The sequence below is a fragment of the Nematolebias whitei genome, chromosome 4, assembly GCF_014905685.2.
Source record: "Nematolebias whitei isolate Nwh7 chromosome 4, NemWhi1, whole genome shotgun sequence".
NCBI classification, from domain to species: Eukaryota; Metazoa; Chordata; class Actinopteri; order Cyprinodontiformes; family Rivulidae; genus Nematolebias; species Nematolebias whitei.
Window position 1 is genome coordinate 25925739 of NC_056501.1, and position 17716 is coordinate 25943454.

Genomic DNA, 17716 nt, shown 5'->3' on the forward strand with positions numbered 1-17716 from the left:
AGTGTTTATTAGATGCCAAAGTATGCAAAGTATGACCCTATTTGCTTTCAGTACTACAAGCACTCACTTGCTGAAGCTGCCTCCGATCACAATGAGACTTTTTCAGGCAGATCACTGTTGGGTTTAATCCAAGCTCACTGTTCTTGGCTCGCGTTGGTGTAGAGTACTTTAGACTATATCTTTCTTCATTCATTATATTTTGTAGCAAAAAGCTATTTAAAACGAGCAATTTACTAATTCCCCCATCACTGAGGGACTGTGAATGTTTGTAGTTTTTGAGATGAGTGTTTTTCTGGACAGGAAGTGAACCTTAATGTTTTGGTATAAGATATTCAAGTGGGCAGGAGTTGCACTGGGTCTAGAAAGAGAGGCAGTTTGTTTTTTGCTTGTCCGAGCCAGTGCAGAGTAACAGATCCTGGGGAGTGGAGGGAGCAATTTCATCAACCCCCCAGGCACAATGGCGAAGCCATGGGGTGGCCGATGGCTGCCTTGGCCACCATAGATTAATCTTCAGCTACCCCAAGGGCCGCTCCAATCATTTGAGGAAACTTTACTTTTAAGCAATAACTAGAAAGCACAGTTTCCTCCAATGATTGGGGTGGTCTCTGTTTACATGTATACATGGTTGTAGCATATATGAGTGAATGTTAGAAGAAGGGTGACAATTGTTCCTAACTTTACTACACTTTTATTATTTGTTTAGCAAAATGTTTGTTTTCTTATGCCTAGATGTAGTACATTGCATATTTTCCAAGTTATTCAGCTCACATAATGGACAGACATTCATGGCAGCAGCCATTTTGGATTTTCATGTGGCTACTCATTTTTTGATAGGGACCTTTCTGACACATGGATACAGCCACACACCTAAATGGAAGTTGGTACCTCCTTTATTTTTTTTGAAAGTTTTCAAGCTCACAAGACAGACGGATGAACGGAGGGCATTTCCAATTCAAGACAAAATGGCACTGTCTCCCACAGGGGAGCAGTAAAAGTCTAATATGTTTTTTTTATCTGATTCCATTCCGTTCCACCCGTACAATTAATAGCTTTTAAGCCACAATAATACGGGGTCGATTTCTGAAATTTCATAATTATTTGAAAGGAGGATTTCAAATGGGTGCTAATTTCTGTGTAAAAGCAGCCTTTGTCTTTATTTTGGAAGAACAAATTCAATAGAGGCTCTCAATCAATCAAAAACAGTTTCCTTGTGGAGGAATTAAATGGCAAGGAGCGCTCAGAAATCACGTCTCTCATCTCACTGATCTAACTATCTGTCACAGCATTTTTTGCTGACATTATTACCCAAGGTGTACAGGAATCTTAAAGAAGAAATAAAACATTTAAGAACGTAAACAAGAATGGGAATTATTCTTGCAGACACTGTTATCGACGTGGTTAAACAAGGGGTTTACTGAGTGAAGGAGCTTTAGACAGCAGGTGTCAACGGGAAAGCTTTGTCACTTTGAATTTTGTTACCGGGAAAGTCTGTGTCAAACACAGCAATTGCCACAAAACCTGAAAACATTTGACTTCTGTATATGACTCAAACCTACATTTGACCCTGAATCTTAGAAAGCGATGCCACAGTGGAAGAACAGGGTGTTTTGTTGGAGAGCTGGCCTTCACATGTCAGATTTGCATTGCAGCGAAACAGCTGGTATCTTGAATAACACTTATTATTTATGCTCCTTTGACAGACAAAATAGAAACCTGTCGCATTTATCAAATCGGGTACACAGAAGCCTCCTCAGATGGGTTTACTGGGTGCATAAAGGGGATTGAAATGCAACATTTCAACAGGATGAAATTTCTAACAGAAGGCTTTCTATTAATTAGCTATATGGTTTTGCACGAATAAGCCAAAGAGTGCACACACATGCATGAACTCACAAGCTCCAACACATAAACACAGAGTGCCCTCAGACTCCAGAGACTTTGGGACTGAGTCCACAATTCACTCTGTACATTGTGGAAGGGCTGAATGTTAACTGCCTTTCCTTTTGCTGGAAAAAGGTTCACTGACAATAGATGGGCCTTCGAATTAAATATCAGAAAGGTCAGGATGTGGAAAGAGACTTAGTGAAATGTGAAATGTTGCAGCCTTGACAATTCAGAGCAGTTATATTCAGTCTCTAATCCTCAGGTGGCAGTTTTTCTCTCCCTCTGTCCGCCTGGATTTGTTTCTTGCCTCAAATTTTTCCTATTCTCTTTCTGTTCTCTCTGTCTGCCTCCTTGTCAGTCTGTCTGTCTCCGTCTCTCAATCTGTCTCCCGGTGCAGAGGTTAAGGAACAGCTTGGGAAGGACACATGAGAGAGAATGATGGAGAATGCAGCTAAAAGGTTAAGGAGGCTATAATCCTGCAGTAAAGGACAGCCAAAACTCACACTGCGCTTCAGCTGTTCCCAACATAAAAGATAATAACATTTCTTAATATTTTTGCACTAAAATCGGGAGCAAAGAGTAAAACAAATCAGGGTTCTGCAAGGAAACAAATACAGAAGCCATCCAAGCTCTTGAATTTGAAATATTCAACAACCTGACGGCAGAATTTAACAAAGCAGAATCATAAAAAAAGTATCTCAGGAAAGCGATTTCTTGGGAAATGCTTGATGACAAAGAATGTCCACAGGGTATCTTTAATCTCTTCATCACTGAAAATGTTCCGACAGGTGCTTTGATACAAATACGCAGAAGAAATAAAACAGGCTGAATTATCAGAATGAATATAGTGCAGCCCTACATAAACACGCCTCTGAGTAATTCACTCCATTTAAGAGAAACTTCAAGAGAACTCGGGGAACTAGCTCTTTGCTAACAAGAGCAGAGCTTCAAATTGAGTTTGGGACTCTTCAGATTGTGTCTACCACTTCTCTTAATTTGTGATAAACAAAGAAGAGGGCACAGACTGACTGAAAGCTGGAGAGCACAGCAGCTGGAGGACTTGGAATAGCCGAAAAAAAAAAAAAAATCCTGTTTTGATCATCTTTTTTTTCACTCATTCGACCTATAAAATCACATTGAGCCTCAACGACTCATTTACAAGTGAGAGCTGTTTGGACAGAAAATAAAAAGTGGTGAAAATGACACATAGGGTTTGTAGACAAACAAAAAAAAATCCTAACATGCTCTTAATCTTTGGCTGAAGGTTAACAGCATGATAATGAAAAAAACCCTCGCACAACGAGCACATAACGATGCCGACATTCCGCACCTCAAATCACAACCTACTCTCTCAGACTAGTCCAGATAAAGCAAAAGAATCCATAACCTGTGAACATAGTTTGCCTAGTGGTAGTAAAGGGGATCTGCTCTGATTTCAAATCACAGAAACAGGTTTTTCTTCTTGTTTTCTTGAAAAGTTTTAGCCCTCTATCTGCATAGTGTACAGATTTTCTTGGCAGCACTCAGGTAGTGACCCATCCTTCCCCAAGGCAGGTCTTAGTTGGCCAACCAATGGGATTAGCATGGTGCATTACTCGGCCCTGTTGCAGTCGAACTGGGATGGGAGCTCTTCTATAATTTTCATAGCTCCTTTAAAACTGGAGGCTGTGCTGAAAAAAAAAGAATGTCCAGTGTTTCTGTTGGTGTAGTTAATCTGCAGGTTTGGCAGCTGATGGGACTGTTCAGCTCTGGCATGGAGGTGGACAACACATGGCAGCCTGCTGCCTTCTGAGAGCTGCATGGGAATGATAGCTGGGCGCTCCAAATCAAGCCAAAGTGGAAAAATAGATTTTCCTGCACCTATTTCAAGTCAAGTCCACTCGTGTTGACAAATGTAGGAGTCTAGAAGGTAAATCTTAAAATGAGATTTTAAACATTTTGAAGTGGGGGTTTTGTGGATGAATTATTCATCCAACCTTTATTTATACAGGTTAGTCTCACTGAGCCACGAGGACTCATTTACAAGAGACCTGAATTAATCAAAGAACACAGATGAGGTACAGACAATAATAGACAATCGTATAAAAGGCATATGAAATTAATAATGAAAAAAGAAACAAAAGCAGCTACATTATAAAGCAATGTAAAATACTATAAACAGGAACATGTCTGTGTTTTATTTATTTTTTGCCATGAACTTAACAGTTGTTTAAAATCCCTTACAGAGGTCAAAGTTGAGAGCTTCAGATCGTTTTGCAAGGTGTTCCAAGATACAAGAGCGGAGTGGGAGAAGGCCCTTTTGCCAAGTTCGGTCCGCACTGAGGGAACACTGCAGGTAATTATGTCCTGAGTGCACCCTGTAGCTGCACTCATGGAGTGACATACAGGAGGATTAAATCCTTGCTGTACGGTACATAGCTTTTTGAATAACTTCAGTTTGGAGGAACATACTTTAATTCTGACTGGAAAGATGAGTTTACAGCTAATTTGAGCTGGGCCATTGCCCTTAAAATAAAAACTGGAAACTTAAGATTGTAGTAGTTCATTTTAAAAACTTTTTCATCCATCCATCATCTTCTGCTCATTCCCAAGTCGGGTCGCGGGGGCAGCAGCTTGAGCAGGGAGGCCCAGACATCTCTTTCCACAGCCACCTCTTCCAGCTCTTCCTTTTCCAGTAAACTTTAAACTTTTTTCTTACTGTTATTTTTGCTTTACATAGCTATTTTTATTTAGTAATTTTTAAATGCAGTTCTAAAACCAGATCAAGACATTTATCAAAATTTCACTTCCAGGCCAGTTTGAACCAATTTCAGCCTAAATATCTTTTAAACTCAAAAATGTTTGCATGCGAGCTCACACTCCTGCATGCCTTTTGTACACATGTGAAGAAGCAGCAAAAAAGAAAGTAGCATAGCATCTTAGGATTTAATGATTATTCTTTTAATCCTAAATGTTAAAAACGTGGGGTTTTTTTAAGTAAAAAAGAGCAAAATCATAAATTTGCACCCCGTAGTTGAAAAACAGGGTGCAGCTGCTCCACTTGCTCCAATGATCCAATCTCTGAGTTCATTTGCAAGCACAAAAAAGTGGCGGCAGCAGCTAGCTGTAACACATGTGCAACTGGCAAATACAACAGAAATTTCTAAACAATTACGTTGGAATAACTGTGTAATATGAAACTGACATAGTGTAAAAGTTTATAAAGTATTTGTATACAACAGAGATTAGAAGAGGTTAGTGCTTTGAATTGTTTTAAAACAGCAGTGAACCACTTTAGCCACTCAAACTAGCCTTTAGCTCATCAGCCTGGTCACAATAAAATTTTATTTCTCCCAAATGAGGCCAGTCAAGGAGGTATCTACAGGAAATATCCTTTTCATTACCTTTAAAAATGAAACAACCTAAGATCATCTTCTATTCAGTATAATTTGGAGAAAGTGGTGTAAAAGACATTAATCTAGATTACTTTGAGTGAGAGCAATGTGCTGTATAAGCTAGTGGAAAATGAAGAGCCCATTCTATAAAGGCAGAACACAACACGACATATTGTCTCTGAAATTCTGCCTCAGCAGGGTCTCATAAAAAAGGCCAGGACAGCACTGATCTTTTAAGTTTGACAAACAATTTAACTACGTGCCATAAACCTCTTTTAAAGATAAAGACTGATCTCATCTGGGTTCATCCTCTTATAAAATTGACCCATCTCGAGCCAATCTCGCAGTCCGAGGTGGAATAGTGCTTAGCTGTGTCCCCGCACATCATTACCCCTCTCTTCACTCCATTCACTCGAACTCAGAGCAGAGAAAATGACTGAGTGGTATAACCAAGGCTCCGGTGTCTGCAGCTTTATCACTGCTCTTTGCTCTGAGCACTTGCTGTAAGGCCTCTTCACAGGGACAGATTGGAGGGCTCAGGTGCAGATGCTGATGCTGCACATTAGATCACCTTCTCATGACCTCAACCATTACCTGCTTGGACATCTGAATAAATGATGTGCTAGTCTGGCAAAAAAAAAAAAAAAAGAAAGAAAGAGGTCTACTAAATAACTTGGGCAGCACAATCATCAGAGTGTTTAACAAAGATAAATGTTGCGTTGATCCAGTTCTGTGCAAACGAGGTTCGCTTTGCTGTGAGGAACAACCAACTGAACTGCGATTCTGATTTAAATACTTTGATGTTGAATGTAAATGTAGATGCTTTATTTAATCTGTATTTGATGTTTAGTCAGGGCAGCACTATTTTACATTTTTTCTGAGTAACGAAAAACGAGCCTCATCATTGATAGCAAAGCATCAATTTCCTTGTAGAAAGCCCTCCTGCACTGTATTCTAGTAAAACGGGAGGTACTCTGCAGCAAGGGCTTACTGTTGCAACAATCACACAAAATCAATTAATAGGAACCAAATGAAGCACTTTTCATTTACAGTGTAGCAAAATTTTACAAGCTCTGCATTTGTATATTAGTACTGAAAATGCACAGTGTGTATGACTCTGATACAGGACACAGGCTGATACTGAAACCTTTGCAAAGAAAATCTTAACATCCTAAATAAAATATCAGTTTGATATAGATATAGATGACAAATTAAAGGAAAGCCAAAGCTTTGATCACCGTAGGCTGTGAGAGGAACTTCACATGGTCCCAGATAGAAGTGACTACCTTTATCTTTTAAAGGGTACTTTGATGTATTTCTTTACTGATGAGAGTGGCTTCTATATAGAAACAATATCAGGATTCATAGGTCCTTCTCTTTGAGGTAGTTTTTGATGCGTTTATACTTGACATCCCATGATTTTGGCAAATAACGACGGTGCTAGAAACCACATCAGCATTAAAGTCATTTGGACATTTTTTTCTTCTCACATCTGGATCACTTTTTTTAATTCTAATTTTATTGTCCATAAATCATAACTAATAAGTGAAAATAATAACTATTGAGAAAAAAGTAAAGGACATTTGAACAATGTGCTAAAATTGTTTTGGCTGATTTTTAAACTGTGTTCAGGTCTTTAGTTTGCTGTCTAAATACATAATTTCAACATTTATAGAGACTTAATGGAATAACAAGGGTAAAACAGAAGTTTTGTTGAAATTTCAGTTCATTATTTTATCTTAATCTTCTTCTTCTTTCAGCTTTCCCCTCTTCAGGGGTCTCCACAGCGAGTCATCCTCCTCCACCTCTGTCCTCTGCATCATCTGTCCTCACTCCAACTACCTCCATGTCTTCTCTAACTGCATCCATATATCTCCTCTTCGTCTTGTTCCTGGCAGCTGCATTTCTAACATCCTTCTACCAGTATACCCACTGTCCCTCCTCTAGACATGTCCAAACCATCTCAGTCTGGCCTCTCTAAATTTATCTCCCAGTTGTTCAACCTGTGCTGTACCTCCGATGATCTCATTCTTAATCTTATCCATCCTTGTCACTCCTAAGGAGAACCTCAACATCTTCATTTCTGCCACTTCCAGTTCTTTCTCCAGTCTTTTTGTCCATGTCTCTGTCTCCAGACCATACAACATAGCTGGTCTCACCACTTTCTTGTAAACTTTTCCTTTGACAATACCCTTTTGTCACAAATCACTCCTGAAACTTTTCTCCATACACTCCTGTCTGGACTCTCTTTTTTCACCTCTTTACCACACTCCCCATTTTCCTGGACAGTGGACCCCCAGTCTTTGAAGTCCTGCACCTTTATGACCTCTGCTCATTGTAGCCTCACTGTTCCACCAACCTCCCTTTCATTCACATGTATTCTGTCTTACTATGGCTGACTTTCATTCCTCTTCTTTCAAGTGCATACCTCCACCTCTCCAAGTTCTCTTCCACCTGTTCCCTATTCTCACCACAGATCACAATATCATCTGCAAACATCATAGTTTACACAATTATTTGCTCAATGATGTTTTTTTTCCAACTCTCAGAGGGTCTTTAAACTTTATAAAAAACAAGTGTGCCATATAGGAAAAATCAACTGCCTATGGTAACTCCTTAAAAATATTGTTTTGTAACATATTTGTTCACAAAAAACTAGTCAATCTTTTATTGCTGTCTTTGCCAAATATAAAAGTATCAAATATTAATGACTTACTACAATTTAGCTCCTTAAGAAACTTTAGAAGAAAAAAACTCACTTTAGTTATTTTTTTAAATTGACAATATTTATTTAATAGATATTTTTGAACAAGAAAAATAAAAACAAAATTGTTCCAGTTTAGTTGAAACGATTTTTTATATATATATATATAAAAATAAAAAAAAATCAGTCTGGAGTTTTGGAAAATGGACCAAAAATCATGCCTAAATGTATTCGGTTCGTACTCGTGCACAACACACGTGTGTTTTTGCTCTTTACATTCAAACTAAAACAATGTCAAACGAGATGAGAGACAGAACTCCACAGGACCACCCACCCATGATGGACGTTGGTGGATGTTCAGACCCCTGTCTGCAATTTTTCAAGTGCCCCTCAAATAGTAAAGCAGAGCACCACCTATAATGGGCTACTAAAAAGTAAAAAGTATAGAGAAATATGTAAAGTAAAATTAAAAGGAATGCATTAGTTCATGAAAACTATAGGTTTAAAAAAATAATTTATAATGGATTTCAATAGGGTCCATTTTCTTCCTAAGGAAATGTGCCCAAGTGCCCATGAGACTGTCATACTAATATTATTTCCTTTAATTTGTCACCTGTATACATATGTGGGACATTTCTCTCACACACGCTCACCATGCACACGTATACATATTCATTTCTAGAATAGAACAGATGCAATTAATAAAACAACAAACAATTCAACAAATTATCAACCTTTAGAAATGGTGTGACTTGAATGAAAATACCTAAAATATAAACTGCTTTACAGCAACTGGAGGAACTATACTGCTACCGCTGCACAATAAAACATTACAACACTGGCATATAAAACTTGATAAACCATTTTCTCATTACCAAACACATGGAAGATAATTGAAAAATTTTAACTGGAAGGGGATTATTAAATGGATAAAACTGCATATATTCCACATCTGGGACTAATTCAGAAGCAGAAGTGCCCGAAGGGCCAGACTGTCTCTAACAAAATTGGTTTACCAAAGCAGAATGAACGGATGAAGCTGAGTGAGGGCGGCAACTGCCTCTGTGGAAATAAGTAGCAACCGTCTTCCAGTAGAAAGTGAATCTTTGCTGTGTCCCAGAATATGCTCAAGAACATATTCTTAGGGTTTGAGTTGCCTAAAGGCACAAACAAAAATTGATCCGTCCTTGGTTACTTGATATATTTTAGAAATTGGGCCTTCTTTGTCTGTGGCTGTGTAGCCGTGCAGATTAAAGCTGTCATGGCAGTGGAAACCCCAAAGCACCCACTTAAAACAATGGTAGATAATAAATTTACGAGGCAGGTGGCCCTCCTCATTTTGGTACAAATCAAATTGATGGATCAGGCTTTGGCACTTTTAGATGTATTCTACAAATTCTCTCAATAAGTTGGTGTCTTAAGTGATTTCAAAGTAGACCGAAACATCAATAATGTTAGTAATTTGCAACCAAGTCAAACGTTATCTTCTGGTATTCAAAGGTTGTTCAAGGCAATACTCATGCCTCTGACTTTCATTTTGAATCTGAAAATGTCCCAATATTTTATAAATGACGTTCTACCATGGATAAAAATTTGTAATTTTTATAAATTCAAGGACGGTTTTGACTCATAACTTCACAATGTAACAACATCACAACACGCACACACACACACACACACCCACACACACACACACACACACACACACACACACACACACCCAAAACACACACACACACACACACACACACACACACACACACACATCAATCACTGACTCATCTCTCACACTTATGTCAAGGTTGAGCTGAGTCACAAGACCCACGTTCATCCCAATTAACACTTTGAATTTTGAGTCAGCAGATGGTGATATTGACGACTTTGGAAGCCCCCATCACTTTCTTCACTCTTTCATTGCCTTCCCTTTTGTTCCGTGTTGCTTTTTTCTTTACATACCTCCTTTCCTACAAATTTTCTTGTTGGGTTTCCTCGCACATTCCTTGGATATTCTTTTGACTGTAAAATGAATGGGAAAACTACAAAATAACAGCGAGCTCTGGAACAGATCCCATGTGACATGCAACAGCTGAGACTGAGTCAGACCCCGCCCCCACCCCCTTCCTCATTTCACCCTCATTCCCTCCTCCTCCTCCCTCCCCAACCATCCCAAGTCTTTATCAACAACAAGAACAACAGAGGACCTGTCAAAAAAGAAGTGTCTGGGGTGTTGCGGCAGAAATATTCCGAAATGGTGGAATGAATTTGCTGCACCTTGGAACACGGGAAGCCCATATTCACATGCACTTCTATTTAAGACCCATTACAGCCACACAGAGGGCAGAGGCAGAATTGTACAGATTTCTAGCTTGCATCTTGATAAAAGGAATTTTTTTTTTTTTTACATCGCCCATTTGATTTTCAGAGCACTTAACATTTCAAGTCCATTTCCCTGTGCAGTTCTCCTTTAAGTGGTCAATAATGGAGGGCATTTGAAGAGTCACTGTGCAAAACTTTGAGGTTTTCGAAGAACCCAGTGCTTGCTTTTTTTGCACAAAACGTTCTCTTGTGCTGAATTTCATATGAAACGAACGATATATAGAAAGAAGAGTAAAGGGTCTTACATAGATCAGGCTGATGCCACGGGCCTCTCGTGTACCTGACAGAATATTTCACCAACCCTACAGGAGATCATTCACTTATGAGGCAGGCTAATACTGCTAATATCCCCAGAACAGTCAAGACACTGAAAGTAAGAAGGTGCAAAAAGTGTTTCCAATTTCTCTCTGGCATGATTAGATTTTGTTTTTACGGAGTCATATTGAAAGTATTTAGTTTTTTTTTGTATTTGTCAAAAGAGGAACTTCTAACATTGGCATGGGAGGGGAGAGTTGATGAAAAGACTACTTGAAGAATCTAGTCAAGATGGAAGGTAGAGATGACAGACACGGACACATGCGCCAGACAACATGTCATGCTCCGCTCAAAATAAATAAATAAATAACGTAACATAAAGAGTTTGAGAAAGGACAGGAGTGGGAAGCAGAGATAGAAGAAAAAAGGAGATTTTTGATTTCATACTCAACACACTCACCATCTTCTGTTGGAACATAGATATTTAGGTAAAGACAGTCTTCATGTTGATCCTGTATGTATGTGGTAACTATATCCAGGTTAAAGGTGAACCATATTGGCATCATGATTTCTGGCACAGCATTGTGAATATTTTGGGGGCAGACGGGAGCAAAGTGAGTGGCGTTCTTGATCCCTGACCAAGAAGAAGGAGGCTCCGGGGGCATAAAACGTTTCTCTCCTATGGGGGGAGCCGCATACGGGACGCCCAGATATTGGTCGACCGGTCCCAGGATCTCACTGGGCAGGGGTACCCTCACCCCTCTGAGTTTCCCGTACTGCGTGTTCACAGTGGGGTGGTAGTTCTGACCTCTCACAGCTGCAAAGCACCAACTGAAGCTTAAAACCCACAAAGACACGCAGAAACTGGTGCATTTGTGGACATTGTGCCAGTTCTGAAAGGGCAAACGATTTCTCCTCAGAAAAAACCACATGATCCTTTTGAGCGAGGGCAAGCACGAGTGACTAACGTACAAGCCGGGACACGCCCTTCAGCAAACACACGGGCTTGCCGCAAAGCCCTGTTCTCCAGCTTCCGGAGGGGCAGTCATCAGCTGTGATATTGGAGCCCACCAGCTTCTGAGCGATGAAAAACAGCCACAGTAACCCTGGTCCTCTCTGCTTTAGGGTCCTTATTCACACTTCTCGCTGTGCTTGTCAGGTCTTCTATCCAATGCTGGAGAGACAAAAAAGAAAACAGAAAAAGAGAGGATAAGAAAATTAGCAACAGCCCACTATTTATAAGCAGTGGTTTTATTAACTTGTGGTGTCTTTTTGTGTCATGACATAAAACAGCTCACATAAACATGCCAAAGCTTGTGCTATCAATCCATATTACAATTAGCTCTGCGGGCAACTTGTCGAGATGTGTCAAATAGTGCTAATAGCACGATTGAAATGAGAAAGACGCCAACTGTCAGCAGGTAATTATTTGGATCTTTAAGAGCTGACATTTATGTTATCAGTGAAGGAAGAGGAATATTTACAGGAAATGCAGTGCTCAAACCTCGAAGCAGAAGCTATAAACAGAAACATAATAATGTAATAAAAAATTAATGTCCTGTATAATGTCATGGGGAATGTTTCTCTACATCTCCTTTAGCTGTGGAAATGGACATGCTGGAAATTAAATTTAATCCATCTTGCTTGCTCTTACAAGCGATCGAGCTTTAGGATGAACAGGCAAGGAGCAGGTTGGTGGTGGGTGGGTTGTAGCTGCAGGCAGCCCAGGTGCAGTCAGTGTACAGCGATGTACAGTAAATGCTAATCAACAGTCCCAGGGTGAACCCGAGGTGTCAAGAACAACAACTCCCCACACTGCCTGATCAATTTTCAATTTCTGTAGCTTAGGGTCCCCCTCGGACTTGTGCGCCTACTGCCACGTTTACTCTAATAACCACAGAGAAGAAAAGCCAGCGTTTAGTGGAGGATATTGCATTCCAAAATGACTGTGTAAATAATTTATAATATATCAACAGCCGTTGGAGGGCCGCTAACCGATGAGAGAAAACAATCCTGACGTTCCTGGAGGTGCTGCAATCACAAAGCAGCTACTCTTGATCTGCTGCAGCCGCACAACGGCAGATTACCGGCTGGTGGAATGTACCTGCTTAGCCGTACATGAAAGCCCTCATTTCCATTACAATACATGTAGATATGTTGTCAGGTCTTAGATGAGCCCATCTTCATAGATACATGTGTAAATGGAAACTGGGTGGTGGACAATACTGCTTAGAGACCCCCAACACAAGCAGCTATGTTATAACACATGAAAAGCCATCCATATCCAATCTGGGGGATAAAAGGCATGAATTGCTCAGGGCAGAGGACTGACAAAGGCTTCAAACTGCTGGGGAAGTCACACTGACAAAGTGCCTTCCCTGCTCAGTGGGATCCCTGTAGCAGAGCAAAGAAACTTGCAGACTTTACTACCACATTCCCATGTTCAAAAGTACTATAAACTGTAGAAATAAAAAACATTTAAAACCCACTTTTCATACAATACACACATATATAATGTACTGCATAAGCATCCTGATGCATGCTCAATAATCCAGGTAGAAAAATCTAATTGCATTAGCACAACATTCCTAAAAACACAGCTTAACTTGAAAGAATAACTAAAAACAACAACGTATATACATATATATATATATATATATATATATATATATACAACTCTTTAAGACTTTATATTAAACATATGTTCCATTTTATGAATACATCAGTAGCCCCTTTTTAAAAAGTACTAGGGATATTGAATGCATTTGTAAACTAATGCAAAATGCTAAGTATTTATGCAGATACAGTATTCCCTCGATACTTTGCAGTTCGACTTTTGCGGGCTCACTCTTTAGCAGGTTTTCAACGTAAGATTGTATACATTGTTTTCTGGTAGCCTGGCCACTCAGTGATCGCTGAGGGCCTCCCTCCTTTCTCTTTCTGAGGCTGGCAGTGCGTGGGGTCTGCCTTTCCCCATCAATGCTGTGGGAGCTTCAGTGAGGCGGATACCAGAGTGAGCGGCACAGATTGTTTTTTTTAAATAATCAAGCATGACCCGAACCAAGCACCAGGACATTTCACCGGGTGCTGATTGGCTCAGTAACTGTAGCATCAGTCTGTCTGCTCTCTTATAGTGTTTAGAGTTTAGAACATTGTTAAGAATATTGAAGAGTGTGGGAAGGGTTTATAAAGCCTTAAAATACATATAAATACTGAAATAAATATAACGTCCCTACTTCGTGGATTTTCACCTATTGTGGGGGTGTCTGGAACGTAACCCCCATGATAAGTGAGGGACTACTGTACAAAGCAATGATCTTTTAAATGCAGGTCTTATTTTAGTCATTTTGAGTCATCAAGACATAAAAACTAGTATTTCTTGAAGGAATGCATATTGCCGACATCATTATGTGTCAAAAACAATAAAAATCGTATGCAATCTGTTAGAGTTTAGGGTGCCATGGGGAAGATTTCCAGTTGATGTCCCAGCAAAATTAAACAAAATCTACTGAGTAATGTCCATTTTTGTGCTAGAAAAAGGTCATAAAGCAGTGGTGACCATGTTGAACCACTGTTGTTACTAAAATGTAGTGCCAGTGTTTTAACACAATTTTTAACATGATATGCCACAGCTCAGAGTATGACACAGATGACTCTTTGCTATTTCTACTACACAAAATTTTAGTTCAATATGTGTAAAGCTGTCTGCGTTTTAGCTGCTTGCTATGCTTGACTAACTGTAGTGTCCATATTAAAGGATTAGCATTGACAAAAAGATTAGATGCAAAAAAAATAAATAAATAAAATATGTGAGAAGGAATAAACTTGTAAAGGAAATGGTTCAGAAATAGAACCACAACTTTAGACTGAGGCCTCGTTAAAAACATTTAAAAAATGATTAATTATGATTTATTTAACAAAGTTCATACAGTCAATAAAAAAGATGCAGGAAATTGAGCAAAAATCTTTTGGAACTCCAAAAACTGATATGGAAAATTTGTGATCTTAAAAACCTCCATCCCCTCAAGCATTTCCGCATTATAAACAATCCTGATTATATGAAGGTAATTATCAAACAAACCCAGGAATATTATTTTAAATACTCTGCACACAGTTCTTGATTTCATCCACAAATGTAATAAAAATGTTAACTCTAAAGAAAAACAAAAAAACGATCTGTTTATGTAAGACCAAGACATTTTCTGTTTTTTTCTGGTCTATCATCCAGCTACAATGGAGAGAAGCTCCTGTATGCATACAGATATTTGTGATATGATATATTTTAATCTGTTTTAAAATCATAGTCACTATTGTATCTAAACTGAAGAGAAAATACACTACCCAGCATCTTCAATGATTAATACTCAAAACAACGATTTGTTATGGTATGTGGGCGAAGTAGTGCATAAGGGAAACATGCACATCTGTATGAGGAATGACTCGTGAAAAATGATGATTGCTCAGGCTAGATCAATCTTTGATACCATCATGGTTGTTTTGTTGAAAATCAGAAAAAGCACAGCCTGTTTCAGTAAGACAATGAAAACAAGAGATTCTGGAACACTATGTTTCATTTTAAAACAATCTGTTAATTTAACCAGCTAGCTGTTATGATCCTAGATTTTTGTGTTTGTTTTGTTTCATTCTTCTTGTAATTATCTTAAACAATAAACATGCTGTTAATTTATTTTGAGGGTTCATGTGTTCAGTGTTGTTTTGTTTTTGTTTCTGTGTATCATCGGCTATTGCACTTCAGTCATTCTATCTTCTCACAAGTTCCTTGTGTTCATTAGTGTCCATTGTTTCCATTAGTAATCTTTTTTTTTTTTTCCAGTTCTGCATATACTTTTGGTTTTCTCTCTCTCTCAGTCATTTAGTTGTACAGGTTGTTACTAACCAGTCGTCTTGTTTCTGGTTTCAGTAAGTGGTTCTTGTGGTATTCAATTTCCGCTTTTTGTATTTTTCTGTCGCTGTCAGTTATTTGTCCTCCTCAATCCGTCCGTACATGCTTGTTGCGAAAAAGGTAAGGTATCAACTTCATTTTGGTGTGTGGCTACATCTAGATGTAAAAAAAACAAAAAACATCAATCAAAATTTGGGTTACCACGAAATGGTCCAAGATGTATGCATGTATATGTATATATATATATATATATATATATATATATATATATATATATACACTGAGGTCAAAGCCAACACTGGCCTTCTTCTGGCTCCGCCATTGTACCTGGTCGTGGATAAAATTGCTCCCTCCGCTCGTCAGGATCCATAAATCTGTGCTGTGGAGCTCCTACCCACTTGTATATCTTGCACCAAAAACATTAAAATGCACTTGCACTCCCTGTTAAATTCCAGTCCAGAAAAGCACTCATCTTGAAAACTACAAATATTTCCTATTCCGATCCCTCAGTGACAGGGGACATGAACATACTGCTCTTTATTTTTGGTAATTAGATTCCTTTATTTGTATGCCTAAGTGTTTGAGCTATGTCTGCATCCTTGGGTCCTACTTCACTGTTCCTGAAACTAGCAGTCAAGACCTGCCACTCACTGAAACCATTTAAATTAATATCACAAAATAAATACAGCAAAAGTGGTCCCGAACTATTGCACATATAAAATTCTCTAGAAATCGTAAACATATACGTTTGATTTCCAAATTTACAGACGTTAGACCCAGAGTTATAAATCATTGACAAAATGTTGTTAGTAGAAGTGATGCAACACCAGGTAAACATGTTCTTGTGTTTGAACCATGCTTCAACATAAATATGTATTTTTAACAAAGAAGGTGTTTCAAAGACTCAAAGTGATGTCATACTTGTATTTTCCTACCATTTACATATAACATTACCTTTACTATTGCAGCCCAACATTACCTTTATTAGTATATTTTAGCAACCTGGGATCTTTTAAAAATTAAATTGCATGGCAACACTGAATCAATTTTATGACAAGAGGTAGTTTTATCGTCTGTTCAGACAAAACGTTGTAAATTGTGTGTTCAAGCAAGAACATGAATGAAGAATATGAATGTTTCTAAAATATGAGACATCTAACAGTTGTGTCAACGATTACATTTGAAATTACTAGATGAAACTTGCACAATAAAGTTATCTAAATCACATAATGTAGTGTAAAGTGTAAGTTTAAGCCACATCTCTGACATTGTTTTTCTAATCCTTGCCTTGTAATTTGTTTCCTGAACCTAAACAAGTTGTACTTCCTAAACTTTAAAAGAATAGCTCAGATATTTTGAAGTAGGATGTGGGATGGAGATGAATAATAGGATTTTTAGTTCCAAAAAGCTCTGACTAACTTGATAAGTCTAAGAAGGACCAAAGACTACAGCAGATCGCCACCATCACACAATAACTCACTTTTCTAAAAACCCAGAGTTTCAGAGTACTGTTAGTTTTTTCAACAGAAATATCAGTGCTACAGCTAGCTGCTGTTGCTGCTATTTTACCATAAAATTATGTTTTGTGTGATGGTGTGACTTAAAACAGCCAGCAGTCCAAATGATTATAAAATATTAATGACCACTACAAAACATTTTAGACAAGTGTTGGTCCAAGATGTCGACAACACGCTTTGGTCATTGACTCTGTATACTCAACTATGGCAGCACGGCAGCTCAGTGGTTAGCACTGTTGCCTCACAGCAAGAAGGTCCTGGGTTCAATCCCCGGTTGGACCTGGGGTCTTTCTGTGTGGAGTTTGCATGTTCTTCTCGTGCTTGTGTGGGTTTTCTCCCACAGACCAAAAATATGCATGTTAGTCTGCCTTCAGGCCTCACTTGCAAAAGAGATCAGTGATCTCAATGGGATTTACCTGGTTAAATAAAGGTTAATAAATAAAGGTTAATAATATGGTCAAAATGTATATTTATTTCTCCAAACTGAGCTCATTCAAATGGTGAATTACAGAAAACGAGATAATTGTTAGTAACTTTTCCACAGAATCCCACTTCAGAACATCCAAATTGTCCCTTTCAAAAGAAATGTACATTTCCTAGCATTTGGCTACAAAGAAAAAAGTAAATAAAAATAAATAAATTACATACTATTCAATTCAGTTCAGTTTATTTATATAGGACACTGACCAGATTCAATATAAAA

General features: G+C 38.5%; 1 protein-coding gene across 9 annotated transcripts in view; it reads right to left on the reverse strand.

The window, feature by feature from the left end:
- The window catches only part of nlgn3a (neuroligin 3a), a 154008-nt gene extending 142608 nt beyond the window's left edge, over positions 1-11400 (reverse strand). For 4 of the 9 annotated variants that reach the window (XM_037675363.1, XM_037675366.1, XM_037675360.1 and 1 more), the window contains exon 1: positions 11054-11400. In XM_037675363.1, coding sequence (XP_037531291.1) covers positions 11054-11258 — 205 coding nt within the window. In that variant the 5' untranslated portion in view covers positions 11259-11400. Of the gene's footprint in view, positions 1-353; positions 386-7648; positions 7672-7858; positions 7871-9247; positions 9251-9918; positions 9979-10153; positions 10164-11040 lie in introns of all 9 variants that reach the window. The other 5 variants (XM_037675364.1, XM_037675365.1, XM_037675361.1 and 2 more) reach the window with 5 other exon arrangements.
- Between the last annotated feature and the right edge of the window lie 6316 nt (positions 11401-17716).